General features: G+C 52.3%; 1 protein-coding gene and 1 long non-coding RNA gene across 8 annotated transcripts in view; both read left to right on the forward strand.

Annotated features, from left to right (window-relative positions):
- The first annotated feature begins 2,162 nt into the window (after nt 1-2,162).
- CCN4 (cellular communication network factor 4) overlaps nt 2,163-25,612 on the forward strand; it is a 30,531-nt gene continuing 7,081 nt past the window's right edge. Inside the window, exons 1-5 of one of the 7 annotated variants that reach the window (XM_033842905.2) lie at nt 2,163-2,390; nt 9,029-9,371; nt 11,329-11,448; nt 18,416-18,672; nt 25,034-25,294. In XM_033842905.2, coding sequence (XP_033698796.1) covers nt 11,396-11,448; nt 18,416-18,672; nt 25,034-25,294 — 571 coding nt within the window. In that variant the 5' untranslated portion in view covers nt 2,163-2,390; nt 9,029-9,371; nt 11,329-11,395. Of the gene's footprint in view, nt 2,391-9,028; nt 9,372-11,328; nt 11,449-18,415; nt 18,696-25,033; nt 25,295-25,612 lie in introns of all 7 variants that reach the window. The other 6 variants (XM_033842907.2, XM_033842904.2, XM_033842906.2 and 3 more) reach the window with 6 other exon arrangements.
- Nucleotides 18,702-21,569, forward strand: LOC141276951 (uncharacterized). The gene is made up of 2 exons (XR_012327431.1): nt 18,702-20,326; nt 20,412-21,569. It is a non-coding gene; the product is annotated as an uncharacterized lncRNA (long non-coding RNA).

Consider the following 25,612-nt stretch of genomic DNA (forward strand, 5'->3'; position numbering starts at 1 on the left):
GCCATCTGAGGTTCACCGGCAGGCACAAGGGGCCAGCATTTCGATCGTGATTTGGGGGATCTGTTGCAAGTGCGTCTTGCAATCAGACTTCCTAAAAGCGATCCTGGCATTCTCTGGGCTCAGCTTTACTCTTATTACAGAACATTAGGGACTTTAGCGGGTGAAGCCGGCTTGGAAGGGCTCAGTCGCTGTCAGGGTTCAAAGACTTTGGTTCCAGCCCCCCTCCTGCCCCTACTTTAGTACATGTCCTGACATCACCTGGCATCTCTGAGTTCCCGCTTCCCCTCCCCCATAACATGGGGCAGTAATACCGTCCACCTTGTGGTCATGAGCTGTCTCTTAGTACAGGGCCTCTACATACCTGGTGCTCATCAAAGGGTCACTGAACCTGGATTAGCACCTAACACTTTGGGTGATTCCTTTAATGACACTTTTCCGCAGTGCTTGCCTCATGGAATTTGTTTTAAGAGCATCAAGTGAGTTCATGAGAAGAAAATGAGGATTGATGTTTACTGGGCAGTTGCTCTGTGACAGATACCCCACTGCCACTTTACATACATGATTTCTACAAATCCCGTATATTCATTAGGATTATAGGAGCAAGTTACTCTTAATCTATGGCTTAAGCAATAAGTCATCAAATTAATTCATGCAGTGGGAAGTCTGAAGGTCCAGGTTTAATTCAGTAACACCTTAAGTTCCAAGGACCCAGGTTCTTTCCCTCCTTCTGCTCTACCATTCTCAGCATGTTGGCTTTTCATCCTCCAGCTTGTGCCTTATATGCACAAGATGACTGCTGCAGCTCCAGCCGTCAACTTTGAACTCAAGGAAGAAAGAGAATGCATAGAGAAGTTTATTCTCCTCCTGAGGAATGGAGTCCTTTCTAGGAGCCCCCAGCAGAGTCCTCTTTCTGTCTCATTGGCCAGAATTGGGTGAGAGGCCCACCCCTAAGTCAATGAATGGAGAGATCATCAGAGTCACCTCTTATGGGGGTCGTGTCTATGGTCATAATCTCCCTCCACAGGCACAAGTCTGCTACCACCTCCGAGCAGCCACACATGGTTCAGCATCTGCTTGTATATGTTACAGTAAAAGGGAAGAGATGGCGTAATTGTTATGAAAACCACAGGGAAGAGAGTTCCCACTGAGGTCCAGAGATGAGAATTTGCTGGGGTGTGAGAGGAACAGCAAGGAGTCCACCGAGGCCGAGTGTAGTGCAGGGGAGGGAGAATGGAAGCAGAAGAGATGAGGGAGGCTGCTGGCCTGGAGGCCACGCAAGGGCTGGGAATGCCATGCTAAGTCAATGGGCAGGCTTTGGGAGGCTGGAGCCAGGAGACCACCATCACCTTGGTTCCATTTGCCAAGGATTGTTCTGGTGGCTCTAAGAAGTGTGGACGGTAATGAACCAGTCAGGAGGCTGTGGCTGAGGTCCACGTGGGGATGAGGGGGCTGGACGAGGGCAAACCAGGCTCCAAAGGAGACCCCTCACCAGTGTGGCAAGTGTCCAGCAAGAGGTGAAGGCCAGGCACCCCAACCCACCAGGGGTAACAGGCGCCCAGACATGGGGAGACAGCTCCAGTACCCAAGGGCTTCAGGCTAAAAGCAGGGGCGGGAACGCCTGTAAGTTGGAAACCAGAGCTTTAATTTGTAGAGGAGGTGGTGATGGTAACCAGGGCCCCAGCCCTGAGCTCATTTGTGAATTCATACCATTTCATGATCAGTGGACTAAAGCCACCCTCCTTTGCTTGCAGCCAGGGAGAGAGGAGCGAAAGATGACAAATGCAAACCAGAAGTAGGAGCAGCCGGGAGGGAATGGAAGGGAGTTGATTTTCTCCACTGGGAGCGCTTTCAAAGCCCGTGCCAGCGCTGGTCCCTGTAACTGTATCTCCACCTCCGCCTGGTACCCTCCCACCGTCTCCCCCGCCCCACCTTTGAGAAACGCCTAGGCAGGATGACCCCAGCTCCTTCTGTGAGAATTCACCGCCCTGATGTGAAATCATAGCCCTGTAACTTTCCCTTTAAGAGCTGTCAGAGCCGGGGAGGCTGGCCAAGCTTGGGCTGGAGGTGGGGACAGAGGGAAGAAAGAAAAAAAAAAGAAGAGAGAGAGCGAGAGGCAGGAAAAGTTTTTTCAGAGGAAAATGCAGGGCTTGTCCTTAACCCTGACGTCAGATCTTGCTTTAATAAAACCCCCTCAGGGCTGCGGGAAGAGGCATATCTGGCACTCCTGATGGGCCAGGTCAGTCTCGGCCCAGCTCCCCCGAGAGGTGGCCGGATCCTCTGGGCTGCTCCGTAGATGCCTTGGCCACTGACCTCCAGGCATGAGGTGGTTCCTGCCGTGGGCGCTGGTGGCAGTGACAGCAGTAGGAGCAGTGGGCAGCACCCCGGCCATGGTGAGTCCTGCCCGGAGGGGCACGGAGAGGGGTCCCAGCTCCCATCTCCACTGGTCCTGCTGCATGGGTGGGCAGGATGAGAAGGACTGGAATGTTAGGGGGCAGGGAGGTGTCCACTGAGGAGCAAGGGCGAGGCCCAGGGTGAGGAGTAGGGCTGCTGGGGACAGCTGATCCCGGCAAGGGGAGGAGCAGAGCCAGCACCTGGGGAAACAAAACGAACAGGACTTCCACGCCTTTTATTCCCACCTGAAATGCAGCAGAAAGGGACACTCGAAGGAACAGAGTCAGGGAGCCTGGACTCCAGACGTGGGAATGCCCAGACTGGCTGTGTGACCTTGGGCTAGTCACTCACCCTCTCTGAGCAGCATAAAGTAAGGAAAACTATTGTTAGACTTCTAGTCTTTGAGTTTGGAAAATGAGTTTCCAAGTGTCGGAGATGCTACAAGGCAGGGGGTGGGGGGTGGGGGAGTTAGTAAAGGCCAAGAAAAGTTGGAAGGGATAATATCAGCTCTCAACAAAAGCACTAACTTGCACAAACAGTGCTTGTGCTGATTCTCTAACCCAAATGCGGCCGCCTTGGGCTTGCACAGCCCTCTACAGTTTATGAAGCATGTACATTCGGGTCTGCAGAGGAAGCCCGCTGTTTCAGGGGAACCCTAAGGGTTCTCTCTCTCCCACCTCCATCCCAAGGCACACGGAGGGGAAGGGAGGAAGGTCTGCACCTCCGAGAAGCCAGGGAGTAAGACACGTGGCAGCACAGAGCCAGGCGGCTGGCTCGAGGCTTGGAGCAGGCACGGGGCGGGCAGGAGGTGGGCAGCTGTGAAGAGCTTCTGCATCCAAGATCCCACAGCCCGGGCCAGGGCCTGCTGCCAGTAGTAAGGCCAAGAGAACGAGGGAGGATGGCAAGAGGGAGTTTATTACCCATGGACGGCTTTCTTGGGGACTGATGTGCCCCATTCCTAGATGAGGAAGCTGAGGCTTGGGGGTAAGCTACTTGCCCGTGGGCTCAAAGACGCTGGTTCTGAATCAACCAAATCTGAGGCTGAGAGCTGACGGCTGACCACAGGCCAGTTGCTCATAGGCGCTGGGTGATGGATATTCCTCCAAGCACGGTCGTGTGCATTGATGAGATCAGGGAGGGCGTCTGGGTGACTTGCTGTTAAATCCTCCATAACTTGTGCGGCTTCTGAATGTAGTTGATGCTGAACCATCCTACCAAAAAAAAAAAAAAAGAAGAAGGGACTTCCCTGGCAGTCCATTGGTTAAGACTCTGCCCTCCCAATTCAGCGGGCATGGGTTCCATCCCTGGTCAGGGAACTTTTAGGGAGTTTGGAGTTTGGGGTTGACATGTACACTCTGTTGTATGTAAAATGGACGACCAACAAGGACCTACTGTATAGCACAGGGAACTCTGCTCAATATTCTGTAACAAGCTAACTGGGAAAAGGATTTGAAAAAGAATAGATACATTATACGTATAACCGAATCACTTTGTTGTACACCTGAAACTGACACAACATTGTTAATCAAGTATGCTCCAATATAAAATAAAAAGTTTTTTAAAAAAGGATATTAATTCCATTTTACAAATGAAAGAAATGGAGACAGGGCAAATCAGGGACTTGCCCAGGGTCTCACAATTAATAAGTGGGAGGGCTCAAACTCAGATCGTTTCCTGCCAAATCCCACTCTCTCTTCCATAGCTTTCCTGAAAACTGGAGCACCCAGAAGACGCCATATCAGCCTTTATTTCAGGGTTGCAATGTCTGGGAGGACAGGGGGTGGATGGTGAAGAGGTGAGAGGGGTAGGGTAGTGAGGTCTGAGTGAGGAGAAGGAGAGAAGTATGTGGGGGGTCCAAGTACACGGGAACCCCAGGTACCTCCTCAGAGCAATCTGCACTAGGGAAGAGGGGGTACAGGCCCACAGGCTCAGCGGAGGGGACGCACAGCACAGGAGCTGGGAGTACAGACAGACCCAGGCAGCAGGATGGAGGGAAGGTTTCTGGGAGGAGACAAGTTACCTCTCTTCTGTGCCCCTGTCCAGGGACCTTCTGTGGGGACCCATACTTCCCCCCTACAACACTGTTATCTGATTCAGGAGCTCTCCGGATAGAGCATTAACCCCCCCGTGAGGGCTGGGAGACAAAGGTCAACCTGTACTTTCCTTCAGAGCCAAGTTCCATCTGTGGTCATCTTCCCCAAACTCATACATAAAGGGAATGTGAGTCCATTCAAGGTCCCACTGAGGTTTTAATGGGAAAAAATGATGATAGATGTGTCCATATGGAAGAAAAGGTTCATGAGAATTGCCAAGAAAACTTCTAGGAAGTCGAATTGTGAGGGGGGACTTGCCCTGTCGGATAGTAAAACATTATCGAAAAGTTCCGTAATTGAAGGAGGAAGAGGCCAACCCAGGAAGAGATAAATCCAGGAGCGGGACAGGGCAGTGAGCTCAGAAACGTAGCCAAGTGTACTCAGGAATGTAACATATGATAAAGGTGAGCTACAGACAGACCTTGTTTTTCCATCTCTTTGTTCTTTTCTTCATTCTACATGTAGTGAGTACCTCCCTTGTGCTAAGAGAGAGGGTCTACATTTGGGGGGGGGGGGCGGTTGCCAAGCACTGCGCCAAAGCCTATATATTTATATACGTAAGACCTTCCTCAGTTCATCCACATGACATTTATGATTATTTATTAAGCATCTCCTAAATTCTCATAGCGATACTATTAAGCAGATGTAATCATCTTCCTTTGTAGATAAAAACTAAAGCTCAGAGAGGTTAAGTAATTTGCCCAAGGTCACACAGCTAGTAATCTGTGGAGCTGACCTTTGAACCTAGGTCAGCTCTCAACAATACAGCCTCTTGCCTCCCTGGTCCATGTACGTGTGCACATATGAGAAGCACAAAGTCCGTGACCCTACTGAGCTTACAGGCTGGCGAGGCAGGCGACAGCCACTCATACGTTGGAATGAGAGGAGGCAGGGGTGACGTCATCCAGGAAAGAGAGGCCGGGTGCAAGCTCTGTCACTGGCTGAGGCAGCTCCAGCAGGTTCCCAACCACTCGGACCTTCCCGTCCTCTCTTGTTAATCGGGGCTGACGACCGAGCCCCGTCAATTCCCCGTTGCCGAGGAGTGAACACAGGGCTGCTTGAGGGAAGCCTCTCAGAAGCACATGACCAGGTACATGAACGCTGTGCGGATAAATTCCGGGGCACACATTAGGTCTCTGGTTGTCTGTGTACAGCTGAGACCCATATACCTTCTCCCACAGAAATGTGTGTTGGTGTCACAGGGGTAAAAGCATGCATGTGTAAGTGACTGTGGCTTGTCTGAAGGTATAAAGCCCCATGGTGTGTGTGTGTGTGTGTGTGTGTGCTTGAGGATACGTGGGCTGAGTGTGAAATGCAAACCCACTTTCAGCCCCTCAGACCAACTACAGAATCGCGTGGCCCCGGGTAGGCGGCACACCCCTTTTAAAAGATTGCAGGAGCATAAGCGACATGGCTTCTTTACACTTCCTGTGTATAGCTGGGAACTGAGCTAGCATTTCAAACCCCACACCCACCAGCTCCCTGCTCAGAGCCTCTTCCGTCAGACTGGACACTCTGCTCCCAGCTCTGGGCCCCTCCCGCCCACTGCTTGTCCAGGATGCTGGCGAGAGCGCGGCTCGGACTGGCATTTTGCACCTGGGCACGGCCCTTGGTGAGGGCTCACCCTCTGGAATGGGCACGGGAACGGTGCTCCTTGGGAGACCCGATCCTGACCTTGGGCTGGGCAGTACGTCCAGGCTGTCAGCGGCATCACCTCCCCAGGCTTCAGGAAAGGCCCCTGCCCCACGCCTGCAAAGCAGCCAAACGCCAGGAGGCTGTCTTTGTACAAACAGAAACCCTGGAGTTCCTCCCGGGAAGCTTTGCCATCTCTCTGAGCGGTGGGAATGGGCTGCTCCACACACTGTAGGTTACATATGGGAGCAGGGAGGTGAGCCAGCAGTGGTCCAGGGTGGGATCGTGGGAGGAGCTGGGAGGGATGCCAACCACAGCCCAGGAAGTAAAGCCGGGTAGGAAGGCCCACAAGAGGACCGTATAACACTGCAGACGTCTGCGGGCGAGGCTTCAGCACACTGTCCATTCATTCAGCAACTCCCGTGGAGCACACTCTGTCCCAGGAACACGGATGACGATGAGGGCTAACACTGATCCAGCGCTCACCGTGTCCTGGGCACTGTATCCGCGGCATCTGCGTACATCAGCTCCCTTGAAAACCACACACCTACAAGGCAGGCTTATTATAGTCCAGACCTGCACTGCCCAACCAGTAGCCACTTGTTACATGAGGCCGCTGGGCAGCTGAGATGTGGCTGTGTCCCAGCTGAGCCGAAAGGCTAAAATACACACTGGATTTCAAAGACTTAGTGTGAATACAAGACCGTGAAATTCTCAGGATAATTTTTTTCTGTTGACTCCATGTTGAAATGATAATACTTTCAAGATATTGGGCTAAACAAAATACATCATGAAAATAAATTTCACCTTTACGTTTTAGTGTGGCTGCTAGAAAATGTAAAATTCCATTCAGAACTCACATTATGTTTTACTAGACAATGTTGTCCTGGAAAGACACAAGTGTACATAGAACGATCGTGATAGGTGGGGAAGGGAAAATACTGAGCTCCTCTCCTTGCAAGCTGTGCACCCTCAGACAAGTAACCCAGCCTCTCTGAGCCAGTTTCTTCATCTGTAAAATGGCATAATGTTAGTACTCACTTCTTGGGTGCTAATCCTCTTGGGAGGCTTAAAGAATAAAGGGTAAAGACCCCAGGCTCAGTACCAGCTGGGCAAGAGGGGGGGGCAGAGTAATTGGTGGGCTGTGCTGGGCTCAGTGCTGAGTTGGTCTTCAGAAGATCTCGAGGTTTCCACATCCTGGCCAGCTTCCCAGAACATGTAGAGGGAGTCAGTGAACGCTTCTGGATTATCACGTAGGAGAAAGAAATACTGATGATGATGATGGTGGTAATGTTGACGATGATGGTGGTGATGGTGATGGTGGTGATGATGATGCTTGAAGGGGAGACTTGTGTCTTACAACCCTGAGTCAGGTTGACAATGACAGTGATTTTCATGCCCATCCACTCACTTGTTCCATGGATGTTAACAGTGCGGCTATGTGCCCAGCCCCTTCCTATTTCTAGAGATGTGGCGATAGATGGTTAACTCAGTCCCTACCGACAAGGACGGCTCACGTGCTGGAGGTAGATTTTTTCCCTAGCACAGACGAATGTGTTGAAAATCTGACAGGGAAGCTTAGAGGGCTTGCAGAAGAAAAAAAACTAACGTTGGGGCCCTGAGCCTGAATTCCTGGGGAGACTTCCCACCCCCACCCCCAGGCACCTGTACATTAACTGGCACCTTGAAGATTCTTACACACACATCGTTTCCAAAACCATTGAATTAGAGAGACTCTGGTATCTCCTCCAGCCGTGACGTCCTGATAATCTACCAGCTCTCCTACCCTTCTTCCTTCCATCATGGCGGGGGCGGGGGGTGGGGGGAAGAGAGACAGAATCAGAGGAGGAGCTGGGCCTCTCAAATGTGGATAATGGGCATTCCAGGGGATGTGATAAAATCTTCCCATCTCATCCCCCTCATCTGGAAGCAAGTCCAGGCTTGGGGCATGGGCCTGGGCTCTGCTCGGCCTTGGTGGTGGTATAAGGGGGAAGACGGAGGAAACGAGCGCCCAGGCCCAAAGGACAGGAAGGGAGGGGTCCTCCCCTGCCCCTCCCATAATCCCGCGTCGAGTCTTAGAGTGGAGAGAAGGGCCATGTGCCCTGAGCCCGCCCAGGGCTGGAAGGGGCAGGAGGAAGGAAGTGGTCTAAGGGTGGAGGAATGTTCTGAGAGAGCTGGGACTCACATCCTGCTCCTGGGGCAGAATAATGTTGCGGAAAGAGCTAGTCATCACCGTGACATCAGACAAGCCACTTGCCTTCATAGCGCTCATCTGTTAATCTTGAAAATGAGGAGGTTGGACTTGACCCCAAACTTGCTTCCAGCTGGAGGCGTGAGCCACTCCTAGGGGCCACAACTCATTCATCAGGTGGGCCAGTCACAGGGCTCGGGTGCCATGATTCTTGTAAGGGAACGCATACTGCTGCCTCTTCATTAAGAGTACGGTTGGCCTGACACCCCAAAAGCCCATGCTCTGGAATGTTCCTCTAGATATGCTTCTGCCCTTCAAGGTGTCCCCAGATATTCTCCCTTTTTCCCACGTCTCCTCTTTCAACTCTCAGAGCGTACCCCTGGTCTCATAAAACTGGAAAGCATACCACCAGCTTCATCTCCAAGGGTCCCGCCATCTCAGTGGTACCCGGTCAGGCCTGGTCCTTAGGATGCCCGGACGCTGCTGGTCTTTACCAGTGGCGGCTCCCCTGGGCCTACTGAGCTGGTTGAGTCGCCATCCAGGACTCCAGAGTTTTGATACTTTCGACCACAGTCAATCCCTGAGGCCTCGCACGTTCGAGAAGCATCCTTGTAAATACCATTAAGAGCTCAGTCCCACCTGCCTCCCCATCTCCGTGAATAATGCCTCCATCTGCCCCGTGAGAAAACTGCACCATTATGCACCCTTTTCTCCCTCCCAGGGCCTCCAGCTCCCCGCTCGGACCCGGTCACTAAGAGGACTGATCAGCGAGCCATAGCCACGGGCGTGGTTCCTGAGCACAGAGCAAGGAGTCGCAGACCCCATTCTAGGCTAGGCTTTGGTTTCATCTCTGAGCCTGGATTTCTTCATCTGAAAGTGGAGACGAGAAACCCATCTGCCCGTGCTCTCGGCAGGATGGAGTGGTGGCCGAGGGGAGATGGCGGTACAGCATCTGGGGCTGAGAGCCAGCCCCCCACCTCCGGGCTGGGCCTCAGCTTTTCATCCATACAAGGGACCTAAAAGCCCGACTCACAGAGCCCCAGCGACAGAGGCAGAGAATGCAGGTTGGATGCTGAGCGCGCGTCGAGAAGGAGCTTGGGGGCCGCGATGAGAGAGTGATGATCAGGGTGCTTTGGGGTTGGGGTGCTGTCTTCTAGGCTTTTCTGAGAGCTCCTGGACAGCAGAAGCTGGTGGGTGCGTGCTATGTGGACTGGGGACTGCAGCCGTCTACCCGTCCTCCCTACTGCTGCCCTTGGTGTTCACATCTGCCCCCCATACACACACACACTCACTCCAGCTGTCTCTGGCCCTATACCCCAAGTAGCCACATCCTGACAACTGCAAACTTCAGCTCTTAAAGGATCAAAAGCATCAACCCTTGCTGGGACCTCGCTGGGGGCTGAGGACCACACGGAGCTCACTGAGTCTCACTGAGTCTCACCCCCACTTTACAGACTTGGAGACTGAGGCACACGTTTTGATGACCTCCCTGCGATCCACGCTTCAAGAACACCCCCAAGCTCCCCACACAGGGCTGGCAGGACCCCTTCCCAGGGTGTCCAGTGCCCCAGCCTCTTGTCCACGTTCTGCCCTCCCCACCCGAGACAGGGCCCCATCCAGGGGGGGGGGGGGGGCGGTCGGGGTCCAGGCGGTGGATGGAGGGGAGGCCTTGTCGGAGGCCCAGCTCAGTGAGCTGATGGTCAGAGTCAGACAGCGCCAGAGGGATTGCCTCAGCCCACTTGCCCCTGCCCTGTCAGGGGGGCAAGCAACTCGTCCAAGGCCACAGTCTCAGCATCAGGGCTGCAGCCCAGGGCCTCCCACCTACAGGTCCACCCGTAGGGGCTGAAGACCGTTCCCTCTGTCCTACTGGACGGCTGCTAGCTCTTCCCTTGTATGCAGAACAGGCTTAAGCTCAGAGGGCAGTTTCTTCCCCCTGTGTCTGTACTGGCTCTTGCTCCAGGGCTGGTCCCCTCCCTGGTCAGCCATGGCCACCACCACAGCCAAGCCTGGGATGTGGAAGGCTCTCTGCTCCTTTTCGTGAGTTGAATGAACTGGAAATCAGGCAAGAACAGGGTCTCTTAGAGGTTGCTGGGGGAATACGAGACCCAGAGTCAGAACAGAGTGTATAATTGTCTTGCTGTGTCTCTAACCTCCGTGGGCCTCAGTTTTCCCATCTGTCAAATGGGGACCCGCAGCACTGCCCTTACAGGGGTGTTCTGGTCATTGCCTGGCACAATGGGTTGGCTGACTCAGGAGAGATCCCCGTTTTCCCCCCAGCAGGCGCACACGTCCCAGGCATGGCCCTTAGGTCCTCTGGCCATGAGGCCTGCTTGCCTTCCCCGTGTCCTTGAGCCCTAAGCCCCAGCAACGCTGACCACTGGTCATTCCTGCTCCATGCCACTTTTCAGCACCCGCACGCCCCTGCTCATGCCGTTCCTCAGCTTGGATGTTCTCTTTGCCATTCTGGTCAATTCTCACTCATCCTTTAAAGATGCAGACCAAATGACTCCTCCTCCAGGAAGCCCTCCCTGCTTCCACGGCCCCATCCTTTCCCTTCTCACCTTGCTCTCATAGCCCCTAGACTCTGCTGAGACACCCCGCCGTGTGGCCCTTGGGTGTGATGCCTTAAGAGACTGATACTGGTTCAGATCCCAACTCTGCCACTTGTGAACGGTCTTGGGCAAATGATCTGACCTTTCTGTGGCTCAGTTTACTTATCTGTAAACTGGGGGAGATGGTTATAAAAGCAGCCTGCCTCTTAGGGTTCTCACAACGACTAGATGACTTAGCGTGGAAACCAATAAAAGAGGCATAAAAGGCAAGACACAGACAATGTAGACCTCATTTTGATCTTGATTCGTAGAAACCATCTGATTTTTTTTTTTAAAGCTTTGAGATAATCAGTGAAGTCTGAATATGGACTAAGTATTTGCTATAGGGAAGATTACAAAATTGTAACCAAACTAAGTTAATCGGTGTGAAAATTGTTTGTTTGTTTGTTTTTAATTCTCCACACTTTAGAGACACTCTCTGAAGAATCTCAGGTACAATCACATGATGTCTGAGATTTGCTTTGAAATCCTCAAGAATGAAAAAGCATGTGTGTAGGCGGGAGAAATGGAGGAAAGGAGGTGGACAGAGGTAGGTTGATAATTATTGAAGCGGGAATAGGTATGTGAGATTCACTATATTATTCTCCCAACAGTGTGAATATTTGAACACGTCCCCAAAAAAGAATGAACACGTTTTAAGTTTGATTATACGTAACCCTGGTAGAAATGCCCACCACTGGCTATGCACTCCGTCAGGGTTAGCTCTTATTAATAGCGCTGTCACTCTGTAACAGAAGTTAGCGATCATTTACTAAAAAAGGACCAGAGAGTAAATATTCTAAGCTTTGTGGACTATAGGCTTTCCATGGAATCTTTCTTTTTGTTTTTTTTACAGCCTTTTAAAAGTGTAGACACCGTTCTAGTCTGTTACAAAAAATGCTGTGGGCGGGATGTCCCTGGGGGCTGGTTTCTGATCCTTGCTCTATAATGCAATTGCCTTTTTCATACTCCTGTCTCCTGGGGAGGCTGGGTGCTCCCTGAGACTTTATACGGGGAACTTTGTAGATGCTTTATATTCAGTTGATGAATGAACAAATTCATGAGGGCTCGTTATTTGGAAAGAAATCTGGCTTCCTGCCCTTTCTACCTTCTCCATATAAAGTCGACTTTTCCAAACAGACGCTCATAAGACTGCATGTTTGCAAAACTAATTAGCAGAAAAGCTCTACAAACCTTCCACCTCCCAAGACGTGCAGCCTGGCCAGCGCTGGGCCTCACGTCCCTAGAGATCCTGCCATCGGAACCGGAGTGAACATGGAAGGCTCTGGGCAGTGCTGGGTCCTCCAAACACTCAGGCCAGGTGCCTTGGTGGGGTTTGAGCTAAGAGTTTTCCAAGACGGTGACCCCACCTGCAGGGCATTCCTACCAAGCCCTGGGTACAGACCCCTAGGGGTATCCTCGGAGGAGGAGATGCTCAGAAAATGTGTCCACCAGGTCACATGGTGGCCGCCTGTTAGTTACACCAGAAAAGTGAGAGCAAACGGTCGGAGAGGGCTGACCACAGGGCATCCCCAGCTCTGGACCCAGGTCTGTGTCCACATTCTCCCACTGCCCACCGAGGCCTCTTTTCAGGGAAGGAGCAAACAGAAACTGCTTCCAGACAAGGCAGCCCTTTCCTAAAACCCCCAGGGCCCAGCTGAGGCTGGCTCAGGCCATTCCTGTCTCAACCCTGCCCCCTGGTGGAGCATCTGGGGGTGGCCGCCCAAACGTGGGCAAGCCCAAGCTCTCTACCATCCCTTCCATTCACGAAGCACTAGCCCACGGTGTGCCAGGCTCAGTGTTGAGCACCTAGGAGTCAAGAAAGGGCAATCTGTCCCTGAAAAGCCCCGCGAGAGGCTCCCATCTCCTCTTCCGGGGACCCCGGAAGCTTGGGCTCAAATGAATTACAATTGTCACCACCCCGTGTTGTAATCTTGTGTGTGTGTCCATACTGTGACTGCCTTCGGGTAAGAACCACATGCCTTGTTCATCTGAGCACCAACCGCGCAGGAGATGCTTAGTACATGTGTGTGATGGGAGGATGGAGGAATGAATGTACGGATATGAATGTGAAGGAATGAAGGAGTAGGGCAGCATGGTGATAAGTCCCTCTGGAGGGACACTCTGGGGACACTCAGAGACCCCTTCTCAGCTGCGAGACTGTGAGCAAGTTACTTAAGCTCTCTGAGCTTCAGTTTCCTCATCCGTAAAATGGAGGTAAGACTGTAACTGCATTAGGGCTGCTGGAGGATGCTGTCATCATTACTATTTTACAAATGAGGAAACTGAAGCTCAGAGAGGGTGAGCACGGCCCTAGGTCACAGAGCCTTGGGAAATGGGTTCCACTCACTGCAGATGCCCTGCCCTTTCCTCCTGGTCCCAGGGCCCTGCTCATCGATGAACCACACACACTCTCAGAGGATGGTGGGGTCTGGCTCCATCATCGATCAGGATGGTTAAGGTCTCAGGGTGGCACCCCACCACTGCCAGCTCCTACTCTCTGCTCCCATGCCTACCACCATTTATTGTTGTAAAAATGTTTTCCTTCTTAATTTTCATCTGCTTAAGTTTGTCCAATAAATATGATTAAATGGATTGATTCACGGCTTTCAACCTGCCGACTGATTACCCTCCCTGCCCAGAGGGTTAAGTAGCAGACATGGTCTTAGCCCCTTTGGGCTTCTTTAGGAAACCACACACCGGGTGGCCACAAACACCAATTTATTGCTTATAGTTCTGGAGGCTGGAAGTCCACGGTCAAGGCCAGCATGGTCACATTCTACATGAGGACCCTTTTCATAACTGGCATCTTCTCATTGTGTCTTCACATGGTGGAAGGAGCCAGGGAGCTCTCTGCAATCCTTTTTATAAGGGTACTAATCCCTGCCATAAGGGCTCCACCCTTATGACCTCATCACCCTCCCCAAAGACCTCACCTCCTAATACCATGACCTTTAGAGAGGTTAGAACGTCAACATATAAATTTGAGGGGACACATTCATTCAGTACCCAGCTGACACTTAGGGGCCTTATCATGGGGAGCTGCTCCTTTTCTATTTCTTTCATTTTTCAGTCTTTCTCACAAAACAGTAAAAGCAAAGTACATCATTTTCAATTAACTACATGAGGCCTGCTTACCGAAAACGGTGTGTGTTCTGCAGTCTGGCCTGGACTGCTTTGTGGAAGGTTGATCAAGCTGCCGACAGGTTAGGCGTGTAAGTGATGTTCTAGAAAAGTCATGTTAAGACAGGAAAATGGCCTAGAATCTCCCCATCGTACCCTCCCCTGGCCCAGTTCTCTAAGACAACGGTTCCCATTCTCACGAGAATCACCAGGGGTGCAGGTCAACATACACATTCTGGGCCCAGCATAGAAGAGCTGAAGCTGAATATTCCAAGTGGGCTTCAGGCATCTGTATCTTAACCAGGTCCTTAGGCAAGTGGACCCTTGTCACCCTCGGCTGCGTTCAGTGCCCAGGATTCTTCCCAGACCACTTCAGTCAGGCTGTCTGCGGACAGTGGCCAGGCATCAGAGTTTATCAAAGCTTCTGGGTGGTTCTAACATGCGGCAAAGTTTGGGAGCCACTGTAGGAAGTGACTGCGTGAGGCACTGCCCTGGGGGCTCTGAGGATGGAGGTGGGCCGTGGGCTCAGCCCGGGAGCTGAGGGGCTGAGCGGGCAGAACCAGGCAGGAGCCTGAGCCCTGGGTGCCCAGCCTGGGAAGCATCAGGGCACAGCCCCACCCTCCTGTCTTTCCTGTAAACACAGTGGTGTCTGCGGGGAGTCCGCATGCAGAAGCACATTGTAAAAGAGGCTCTTATGTGAACAGCTGCAATTTGCAAGTACCCAAGGCTCTTCTTGATTCTCTTTGGCTTTTTCTCCAGACGATAGATATTCTCCTTGCTTTCTGACTGCTTTCCTTCCCTTTGTTCACCCTTAGCTTCTGCTGTTATAAAAAATGATGTAGGCCCAGTGAGTTTGCAATAGTCCCTGTACCGTGACCAAGGGCAGGCAGACGTGCAGTGCCGTCTTGGGTATTCAAGGTGGCTGATGCGTGTGTGTGTGTGTGTGTGTGTGTGTGTGTGTGTGTGTGTGTGCAGTCACTTTCCCTGGGGCGTGGGTGCTGGACAAGGCAGTCGGGATTCAGAGGGTCATGCACCAAAATGAGGAGTCCTCAGGCCCTGGGGTCTAAAGGTCTTCCCAACCCACAGCTCTCATCCAGGACCTTCTAGGGATGGCAGATTTCTACCACTAGATGGCGCCAGCAGCAAGGGCTTGGCTCAGCGGACCCGGGGCCCCTCCCTCCACTGCCCCACGGCGCCATCACCTGCTTCCCTCATCCAGGGCGGGGGCCTTCTCTGCAGCTCCCCTTGAGGAGCTGAGTGCCCTGGGGCTCCCGGCATGCACTTGGAAAGGAGGCTTCCTTCTGGGGAGGTTTAACTTGGTATGGAGACAGCAGGATGGATAGTAACCACGTGGAGGTGGTTACTATCCAGATTCCAGACCATCCCAGCTCAGTTCAAAGTGTCCAGACCCCCAAGTCTTGTGCTGGGCTGTGTGGGTGCGAGGCAGGGCGCACAAGCACGGGAGCGCAAGGGCGAAGTCGTGCTTTCGAGCGTCTGCCCTTTGCCAGGCCTGCATACACAGTGCTTCTGCATACACAGTGCCTCCACCCTCCCAACAGTTCCCGAGGGGGCATTACTGTGGCCATTTCACAGATGGGGATGTGGAGGCTCAGAAAGGTTGTCCAAGGACACAGAGAACCCACTTCTGACTGTCTCGGGTCCCATGCTGTTTTCTTGACCCTCAAACTTAGAGCAGAGAAAAAAGCTTCCAAGATGGTAGACCCTGAAAAATCAAGAGACACCAAAGCCCCTTAGAGTCAACAATTCCCCATCCATCCATTCCACCAGGTGACACTGACACAGCCCTGCTGTGGGCCGTGAGCCGTGTTTCAGGCCCACAGAGAGAAGTAAGGCACAGGCTCTGTCCTTTACAAGTTCACATTTTAGTAGGGGAGGCAGCACCTCTAATACAACCTGGGAAAGGCATGGAAGGCTTCCTGGAGGAGAGGGTTTTTTTTTATTTCCTCTGCCAGGAGTAGGTCTTGAGGGTCTAGAGACTGTCAGAGGTGGTCTGGGGGATTCATAAAGCTCCAGGCCTCCACTGTCACAGACTGACAAGGAAAAGTCTCTCTGCACAGAGTCAGAAAGATGAGGGTGTGTGAGTGTGTGTGTGTGTGTGTGTGTGTGTGTGAGCGTGTGGTTTCATTGATTTGGGGGTTTGGGGTTTTGTGTGTCACGTTGTACTTTTCGAGGAAAAGCGAACGAGGGAAGGTAACCTAAATGCTTTCCCGATGAACACAGACCAGCCCTGCCAACCTGCAGAGCAGTCTGCTCCCCACCAGCAAACCTGCCTGAAACCAAGCCTAGAGGCGACGAAAGCCTCAAATCAAGGTTTGCAGTTTTGACTTTCAAAGTCCCTTAATGTGTCAAATCAATATTTACTGCACTTGTTATGTGCCGAGCACAGAACCAAGAGCCCAGCTAATCCAGCACTTCAGCCTGGACCATCTCTCCTGGCCTCTGGTTCTCACAGCCAGGCACTCAAGGATGTCCACCACTCACCTCGGCAGAGAGCTCCCGGGGCCGCCCCGGTGCCCAGCACTCACACACGGCCTCACATTGTGATAAATCACCTCGAATAACTGTCTCTCCTATGAGCTGCGGCGCCACAAGCACAGGACATTTTTAATAACTTCATCTTCAAGTGCCTAAAACTTAAGAGAGACGGTGAGCTAGCTCAGCAAACGTTTGTGGAGTGACTGAAAGAGCCCAGAGGGGGCAGAGGTAAAGGTCCCAGAAATGAGAGCTTGGAGAGTCATTTGTGCCTACGCCCTGACATGGCCCGTGTCATCCTGGAGGTGTCCCTCTGCCTTTTGGATCTCGCTTTCCTCCTCAGGAAAAGAAGGAATCTGTCGGAATATCTCAGCATCTATTGTTCAAAGAATGAAGCGCAGATCTGTAAGCCCACAGAGCAGGCTCTGGTTCAAGACGGAGGAGCTGGCCCGTGGGGCACCCCGCGCAAGCCCTGGCTCCACCTCCGCTAACCTCAGAATTCAGGAGCCCCAGACAGGAGGCTCCCCAGCAGGGACCACCGCCTGGGGGTGGGAAAATGCAGCCTCCACTCTCCATCCTCAGGCAATTCCCTTCCTCCCTGGGCCTAGGTTTCCTCCAGTATAAAGAGTGAGGGGCCAGGAGGGCCGTTCAGGAAGGCAGCCGGAGGGGCCGGGCGGGGGACTGGATCCCTGAGATACAGGCAGTTGGAAGTTCCTAATACAGGCCGGCACCCCACAGCAGCCTCCCGTTCTATCTGCCTGATCTTCAGCGCAGCGGGGGCTCTTTGGGACTTACGTCTCCTTCCCCGCTGGCCTGTTGTCCTGTCCATCATATTTGCCAGCATAAAGATGAATATATGGGCTCGGGGATGGGAATGGGGTTCTGGGGAGGAGTGCAGGTTGGGGAAGCGGAGTGGTGGTCCGTTACCCTTAGCGCAAAATAAGACCCCTCTCTGCATGGTTTGCACCAGCAACAAGAGCATGACTCCCTTCCCTACGGAGGCAGAGCAAGCCAGCTGCAGGAGCCACCCATGCAGCCCTTTCCTGGGGCTCAGAGGGGAAATAAGAAGGAGAAGAAAATTCATAAAAATACCTGCCTGAAACCCGATGTTAAATATGCATATCACTTACATGTGGAATCTGAAAATAAAAAGATACAAATGAACTTATTTACAAAACAGAAGTAGACCTACAGCCATAGAAAACGAATGTATGGCTACCAAAGGGAAAGGGGGTGGAGGGATAAATTAGGAGTTTCGGATTAACAGATACACACTACTATATCTAAAATAGGTAACTAACAAGGACCTACTGTAGAGCACAGGGAACTATACTCAATATCTCCTAATAACCTGTAAGGGGATATAATCTGAAAAAGAATGTATATATATGTGCATGTGTCTATGTATGTATGTGTAACTGAATCACTGTGCTGTACACCTGAAACCTCAGTGGAGAGGGTAGATCTTTAGGACGCAGAGAAAAGAGCAACCAGTGGATGGGGTGTGGGCCATGCCACACAGGTGACTCATCAGAAGGCATTTCCTCAAAGCTGTAGCTTCCTCATCTTCAATCGAGGCCAACTCAAGGACCTCCCAGGTTTCGGGATGATCAGAAGGGAAGGAAACACCCATGGGGCTCAGAGGTCTGACCTAGAGTCTGCCCCCTGCCCCCTGGCCTACCAGCTGGGGAATTTGGGCGACGGGCTTAAGTCTCTGAACTCCGGCTCCTCCTGTGGTTGCATTGAGGAGAAAGGAGACGTCTGGCTAGTAAAAGTATGGTGGAGAAACATAATTTCGCGTAAACCTTTTGAACACCGTGAAGATGGGAAGGTGACTGCAGACCTTTGGCCTCTGAACCCCTTACCTGGCAGCTCCCTTTATGTCTGCCCTTCCCCTGCAGGCCCTCTCTCCAGCTCCCACGGCCACGGTCTTCACCCCGGCTCCCCTGGAGGACACCTCTGCACACCCCCAGTTCTGCAAGTGGCCGTGCGAGTGCCCGTCCTCCCCGCCCCGCTGCCCGCTGGGGGTCAGCCTCATCACAGACGGCTGCGAATGCTGCAAGATGTGTGCTCAGCAGCTCGGGGACAACTGCACGGAGGCTGCTGTCTGTGACCCCCACCGGGGCCTCTACTGTGACTACAGTGGGGACAGCCCGAGGTACGCAGTAGGAGTATGTGCACGTAAGTGACACCCCACACACACCATCCGGCCAGCCCCCAGCATCCCCAGCTCTGGCCCAGGGACCCCCACCCATTGCCCTTCCTCTGGCCTGGCTCCAGTTCTGCAGGAAATACCCCCCGCCCCCTACCCCAGGCCGTGATTAGAGGCCAGAGGCTGGGCTCTTCCTGAGGAGGGAGGGATGCTGCATTCCTCTGGCACCCAGAACCTGGCTGTCTTCTCTGTTCTCCATCCATGGATGAGTCCAGGGAAGAGGCATCCACCAGTCAAGCCTGGTTCTGTTTTCTTAGTGGTAGAACTCTTTGCTGGTTGCCCATGACCTCCCAGGGGCACCAGGACCCTGCAGAGCTCCAGATATTTCAGTAATATTGTAAATTAAAATAACATGGCTTTAAAACATTTAGTAGCCTTGAAAGGATAAAACCCAGCAGCCTGAAACCATCCCTTCCTACCACCCACCCATGTTCCTCTGGTTACTACAGTCACTTTTAGCTTTCAGCCCTTTCTTCTGGTAGTTGCAAATCCTCAATACATGTCTTCAGTTATACATTGATCAGCTTTAAATATCAATTGTGGATAATCTATGAATGATCCCTATATGATAGCTAATGTCTGAGTTCCTTACTACCACCTGACGTCTCCCCCATCTTCCAATATCATTGTCATATTTTTGGTTATAAACCACTATTTACAATATTAGGATTATGTAAATGTTTTTCACTGTGACATGAGACAGTGCACTTGTTTGAATTTCCTTTATTATGAAGGCTTTTGTTTTTCCTGGGGTTTCTATTTGCCTTTGCTTTTTCTTTACTCTTTGTCCTTATAATAGCCCCATGCCAGGGGAGAGGCTGTTTGTTTGCTCTTCACAGGGTTCTACCATTTCCTTTGTTGTTCTCAGAGACCTCCTTTCTGGGACTTTCTGGTCTCCTGCTTCTATCTGGACTGTTATTCACTTAGCTTGAATCATCTAAGCATTTATTCAAGATACCTGATCCAGCATGATGAAAAGACGTCACTAGGCATCATGACACAGCAGCCTAACTTCTGAAAAGTTACTCAAAGCCTCATAAACCCAAGAACTCCCTTCTTCCCTAATGCTGAATCCAGCTTTCCCCGTAACTATGATTCTAACACACACCACTGCATATTCACACACAGCAGACTCCCTCACCCTCAGTTAACCCATTATATTCCCTGAAGTGGGTTGTTGACGAGGGTTATGCACAAAATTCCAAGTCAAAACAATCATGGTTAACTTATGAGCACTTTCTGCTCTTTCGACCTCAGTTCATGCCTCAGCTTTCACACCAAGTCATCTGTCTTTCGCGGTCCAAGTAACCACCATTGATTCTGCCATCTTTCCATCTTCCCCCCTTTTACTGAAACTCATTATTAACCCCACAAAACTCTGTTCAGTGAAAACTTGCAGATTCCATCCGCATAGAATCATCTGACGTGTTGGTTAAAAATGTTATTCCTGAGCCCCACCCCAGACTTACTCATTCCAGTTCTCTGCAAGTGGAGATGGGAATCTACAACTTTAACAAGCTCCTTGGACCACTCCCGTACTCAGGTCTGAGACTGACTGCTGACGTATATAGTCACTCATATACTCTCTCCCCCTACCCAGGTAAGGAAACCAGGCTGAGCCCTCCCGCAGTAGAATCCCCTCCACGTCTCTGAGACCGTCTCATCATTCCTTTCCCCTTTTACAGCTGTTCCTTAAGGTCATTAAAAGGAAATTCATTGTGACTATATGATTCCCTAAAGTTGCAAAGACATCTCACCACGTGCCAGGCACCACAACTTTATAGACATTCTCTCATGGACCCATAGACTGTACAGACCCCGGGACTGCCTATCCTGCCTGCCTTTGCCACCAGGGGCCTGGAAAGCCAGCTTCCCAATCTAGCACCAGACCTCTGTCTTTAAATGTCAGCTCCTGTCTTCACCTGGCTCCCTCTCGTCATGAGTCTCTATTTCCATTCCTTGTATTTGAAAAGAAGACTGGTTTTCAGGAGACTGTAATGAGTACTACACTTGCCAAGGGTTCTCTGGTCATATAGGTCTACAGACTTCGGAATAAATAAGGTTCAATAAGTGAAACAGAACTTTTCAGAGGTTTTAAACGTTCACGTCCATTGTCAAATTCCAAAAAGAGAGCTGACAAGAGAGAACTTTTCTTTTTGAACTTATTTGCACAGTGAACACGTTTTTCCAGGCAGAATTTTACCCAATGACCCACCTACCCCACCACACACACTCAGATACACACACAGCATGCACACATGTGCGCACACGCACACACACACAATTCACCAGTGTGCTACTGAACATCTTCCCGGAAATGCTGCCATAGTGTCTGAATTCATGAGACCCTAATGCGAGAAAGAAGAGAGTCCAGGGTCTGAGACGCTAGAGAGGAAGAGGCTTTGGGGCGAGAGGGGAAAGAGAAAGAAGTGTTCCTCTACACACACCATCTGTCAGCAAATGGCCAACAACCAATGGACGATCCCCAGGCCAGGCTAAATCTGTCCTCAGAGATGTGCGTGTCATTAAGCCAGGACAAGGAAATAAAAATGAGCAGTTGCAACACTGGCACAAATAACTCAAAGAGAGGATCACAGGGATTATGGCAAACTAGTGAATGCAAGCTTTGGCCACTGCGGCCAGGCGGAAAAGTGAGCTTGGTCTGATCCCGTCTGCTCCGTTTTCAAGTGAATCCAGAAAGAAATCCAGATTTGTGCATGATTTGTAAATGTTGGCAACACATTGAAAACTTTTTTTAAAAACACTCCATGGGCCAAACTAAACACCTCTGTGGGCAGCGAGTGACCTCTGGATTAAACTGTTTGGCTATTTTCGTGGACAAACATGACTGCATTCAATACAGCTGGGTCAGGATTGAGGGCAGTGTGGTTTGCTGGAAGGATCAGGAAATTTACAGGCAGACAGACTTGGGTTTTGCCTCCTGGCTCTGCCACTTACTGGCTACGTGACCTTGGGCACGTCACTTAAGGAGCTTGATCCAACCAGCTTCGCGTGGTGGTTGAGGCTGCTCTTGGTGAGTGTCTCATGTGCTTCAACTTTCCTTTGTAGAAGTTCCCTTAGCCTTGTCCACGGTCATCCTCAGAGTCTGGGGGCAGGGCTGGTTCCAAGCGCAGACTCTCCCATCTGAAGAGTGAGGGAGTAGAAAACCCATGCATGGGGTTTGGAGCTAGACAACCTAAGTTCGAAGCCCAGCGCCGTAACTAACTAGTACAATGGTCTTAGGAAAGCTGCTTAACCTTTTTAAGTGTCAGTTAGTTTCCTCATCAAGGAAAAATGCAATGAATGAATAACGCCTACCTCTCTGGGTGGTTAGGATGTCAAGTGCCTGATACACAGTAGAAGCCCAATACGGAGTAGGTCTCACCCCATCTGACATCCACCCATCCGTCCACTGATTCATTCACGCGGTGAACACAGGTTAGTGATAATACAGCAATGGGGTTACAAGGCATGGCCCACTGTCCCTGCTCCCAGGCAGGTGACAGTCCAGCAGGGGTGGGGCAAGGGGAGTAGAGGTCCAGACGGCACAGCAAGGTGACTTGAGTTCCTTGAAGTCCGTCAGTAAAATGAAAGCCCACCCGTTCATGCCTGGACTTGCACATCTGAATGGGGAAGGAAACTCAGCCAGCTTCCCCATCTAGCCAGGAGCTGGTCCTTCAATTAGTCAGGAAGAAATCGAATAAGGAAGGGGTGCCAGAGTCCGCTGACGAGACAACCCACAGCCATCACACATACCAGCCATCGCTTGTCCCTACCCCCTAAACCTCCCAGGAGACTGCGAACAACTTCTAGAGGCAACGGTTCCCAAGCCTGGCTGCAAACTGGATTCACCTGGGAGCTACCAAGGGCAAAACAATAAAAAATACTGAAACCCAGGTCCACCCTCATATACTGGAGCATGGTGTGGGCATCAAAATTTTAAAGAGCTCCCCCGGTGGTGCTATCGTGCAGCTGGTGTTGAGAACCACTGTGCTAAGGGCTCCCAGCACCCAGCGCTGCCCTCTCCACCAGAAGTTCCTACACACGGGCAGAGACGGGCTTCAGCACTCCTTTCTCCCCCTCCACCAATACACACGCGCACGCGCACACGCTCCCTGGAGCAAAAGCGCACCGGCAGGGGTGACTCAGAGGCAAAGATCAGTGATTCACCCAGCGCTTCCTCTGCTTTGTTTTGTTTTCCTATTTCCCCTCCTTTATTGGTGTCTGGTGGAAGGAAATGGATGGTGGAGTCAGAGCCCCCAGGCTTTGGGAGCAGCTCCATCAGTCACCTGTTGGGTGACCTCAAGCACTAACCCCACACCCCCAGTTCCCGTCTCTGCCAAAGGAAGAAAGCAAAGCTCTCCTAGGGCAGCCCCCGCGAGGACTGCGTGAGACACCAGATGGTGCCTGGCTCCAGATCAGAGGGGCAGTGAGTGTTAGCGCCTTTCCTTTCTGTACCTTCTCCAGCACAATCACCTCCCAAGGAAACAGGCAGTCACCCCAGTATTCCCACAGGCTGCCCTCACTGCTCCGCTGAGCCGAGCTCTGTGACCTTAGGTGTGTGACGCAACATCGCAGAGACTCAGGTTTGCTGTAGGTGAAAATGCAGGTGATGATGTGGTATCGTTTCCTTATGGGATGAAATCAGCAAAGCAAGGAAGGCTAACACAAAGCAGGTCAGGCAACCAAGAACCCTCACTCCTGTTAGATACAGGGATGATGATCACGATGACGATGACGACGATGACGATGATGACGATGATGATGATAATGACGACGATGATGATGATGATGGTGATGATGACGATGATGATGATGATGATGATGACAATGACGATGATGATAATGATGATGATGATGATTCACCTTCGGGTGAATCCAGGAGATAAGCTGGAACTCTTGGCAGACTAGCCCTCCTCGGGTGAATGCCCTTGCCACCCTGGGCTCTCTGCTTGCACTTCCAGACACTGTCCTCAGGGTGGGACCCGGCATCAAGGGTGGGAATGCTGGTGGGGGCCCAGCAGCCCCAGATCTCTCCTGGAACTCCAGGCTTGCAGAACAAGCTCCACACGGCCACTCTGATGTCAACCAGGCATCTCGTGTCTAGTGAGGAACTTGAGTCCACCCACCCCAACCTTGCTCCTCTGAGGACAGAGCATCCCTCTCCTTCCAGGGCTCAGGACATAGAACTAGGAGTCCTTCTTGATGCTTCTCCTCTCATCCTTGCATCCTATCTGTCAGCGGGTCCTTCCAAATATACCCAGAAGCTGAGCCCTTCTCCTCCTGGCTGTCCCTCACTGGTCCAATCACCACCACCTCTTCTTATCTGGATTCCTAGTGTGGCCTCCTGACACCACCCATACCCATCAGTCTGTTCTCAACTCAGCACCACGAGTGTTTTTGTGAAACATAATTCGTATCATTGATTCAACAGTTACTCATTGAGCACCTACTGTGTGCCAGCCTCAGTTCTAAGCTCTAGGAGCTTTGTATTTTCCGCTGAGCCTCCAGGGAAGCCCCCTCTCACCTCATCTCCTGCCTCCTGACTTTCTCTCACCCTTCCCTGCCCTCTCCCACATCCCAGGCTGCTCCCACCTCGGGCCTTCCCGCCTACAGCCCCTCCCGGCCTGGAAGGCTCCTCGCACAAGACCTGGGCAGCTCACCTCCTTCCCATTTTTGCTGAATCATCCTCACCGCCTTGAGGCTTTGCTGGCCCACCTTGTTTAAATCTGCAAACCACTCCCCACACACACTCCCATCAACTGCTTTACTGGCCCCATCAACATTCTAGATGGTCCATTGTCTTTCCTCTGTCCCCCACTACAATGTAATCTTTTCGAGGGCGTGGTTTTTCGGCTCCTTGCTTCACTACTAAATCCCCAGCACCTAGACTGCTCCATAAATTTGCATTGAATGAACTGAGTCTTTGTTTCAAAGTGTTCGAATTGGCTTTACTGCCGGGCTCAGAACCGTGACCCTGGAGGCAGAAAATTGTCAGGACCAGGTTTTGTGCCCCTTGATGGGACAGGACCAGGGGCTAGCCACCTGGCTCCCCGTCCCGGCCTCCCACCCCGCTCCAGGGTGGCACTGCGTATTTCTCCGCGGGTTAACTGAACTGGCGCTGCCTCTGCTCAGGTGCCACCGAACTCCCCCCACGCCGCCGGCTGGGCCCAGTGGCTTCTCACTGCTCTACCTTCGCCCCTCCCCTACGACGTGAACGTGGGGGGGCGTGGCCCAGCGGGGGCGGGGCTGCCCTGCGGGGGACGCCGGAGCCCACCTGCCTGACCTTCAGCGCCTGTGTCCGCAGAGGTGGTCGGCGTGGGCTGCGTGCTGGACGGCGTGCGCTACAACAACGGCCAGTCCTTCCAGCCCAACTGCAAGTACAACTGCACGTGCGTGGGCGGCGCGGTGGGCTGCACGCCGCTCTGCCTCCGCGCGCGACCCCCGCGCGTCTGGTGCCGCCACGCCCGGCGGGTGAGCGTGCCCGGGCGCTGCTGCGAGCAGTGGGTGTGCGACGACGACGCCAGGAGGCCACGCAAGACTGCGCCGCGCCACACGGGCGCCTTAGGTGGGTGCTGCGCGCGGGGCGCGGGGCGCAGGGCGCGGGGGTGGGGAGGGCAGGCCCTGGGGTCCGGGAGTGTGGGGGCGGACACTCCCGAAGCTCTGACTGCCCACCTGTGATTGACAGGAGCCCCCGGCCCCCAGTCCACCACTCAGGAGCGGTGTGACCTTGGGAAAGTCACATTTCCTCCAGGACCCTATTTCTCCACTGGTAAAATGGAAATAAGACCACCTGTCCACCTGTCTTATGGGATCCTTCATGCGTCAAAGGAGGAAGTGCTTTGTAAAGAAGGAAGCAGAGGCCTGCGGTTCCTTATTCTCCTAC

The sequence above is a fragment of the Tursiops truncatus genome, chromosome 17 (genome assembly GCF_011762595.2).
Source record: "Tursiops truncatus isolate mTurTru1 chromosome 17, mTurTru1.mat.Y, whole genome shotgun sequence".
In the NCBI taxonomy this organism is placed as follows: Eukaryota; Metazoa; Chordata; class Mammalia; order Artiodactyla; family Delphinidae; genus Tursiops; species Tursiops truncatus.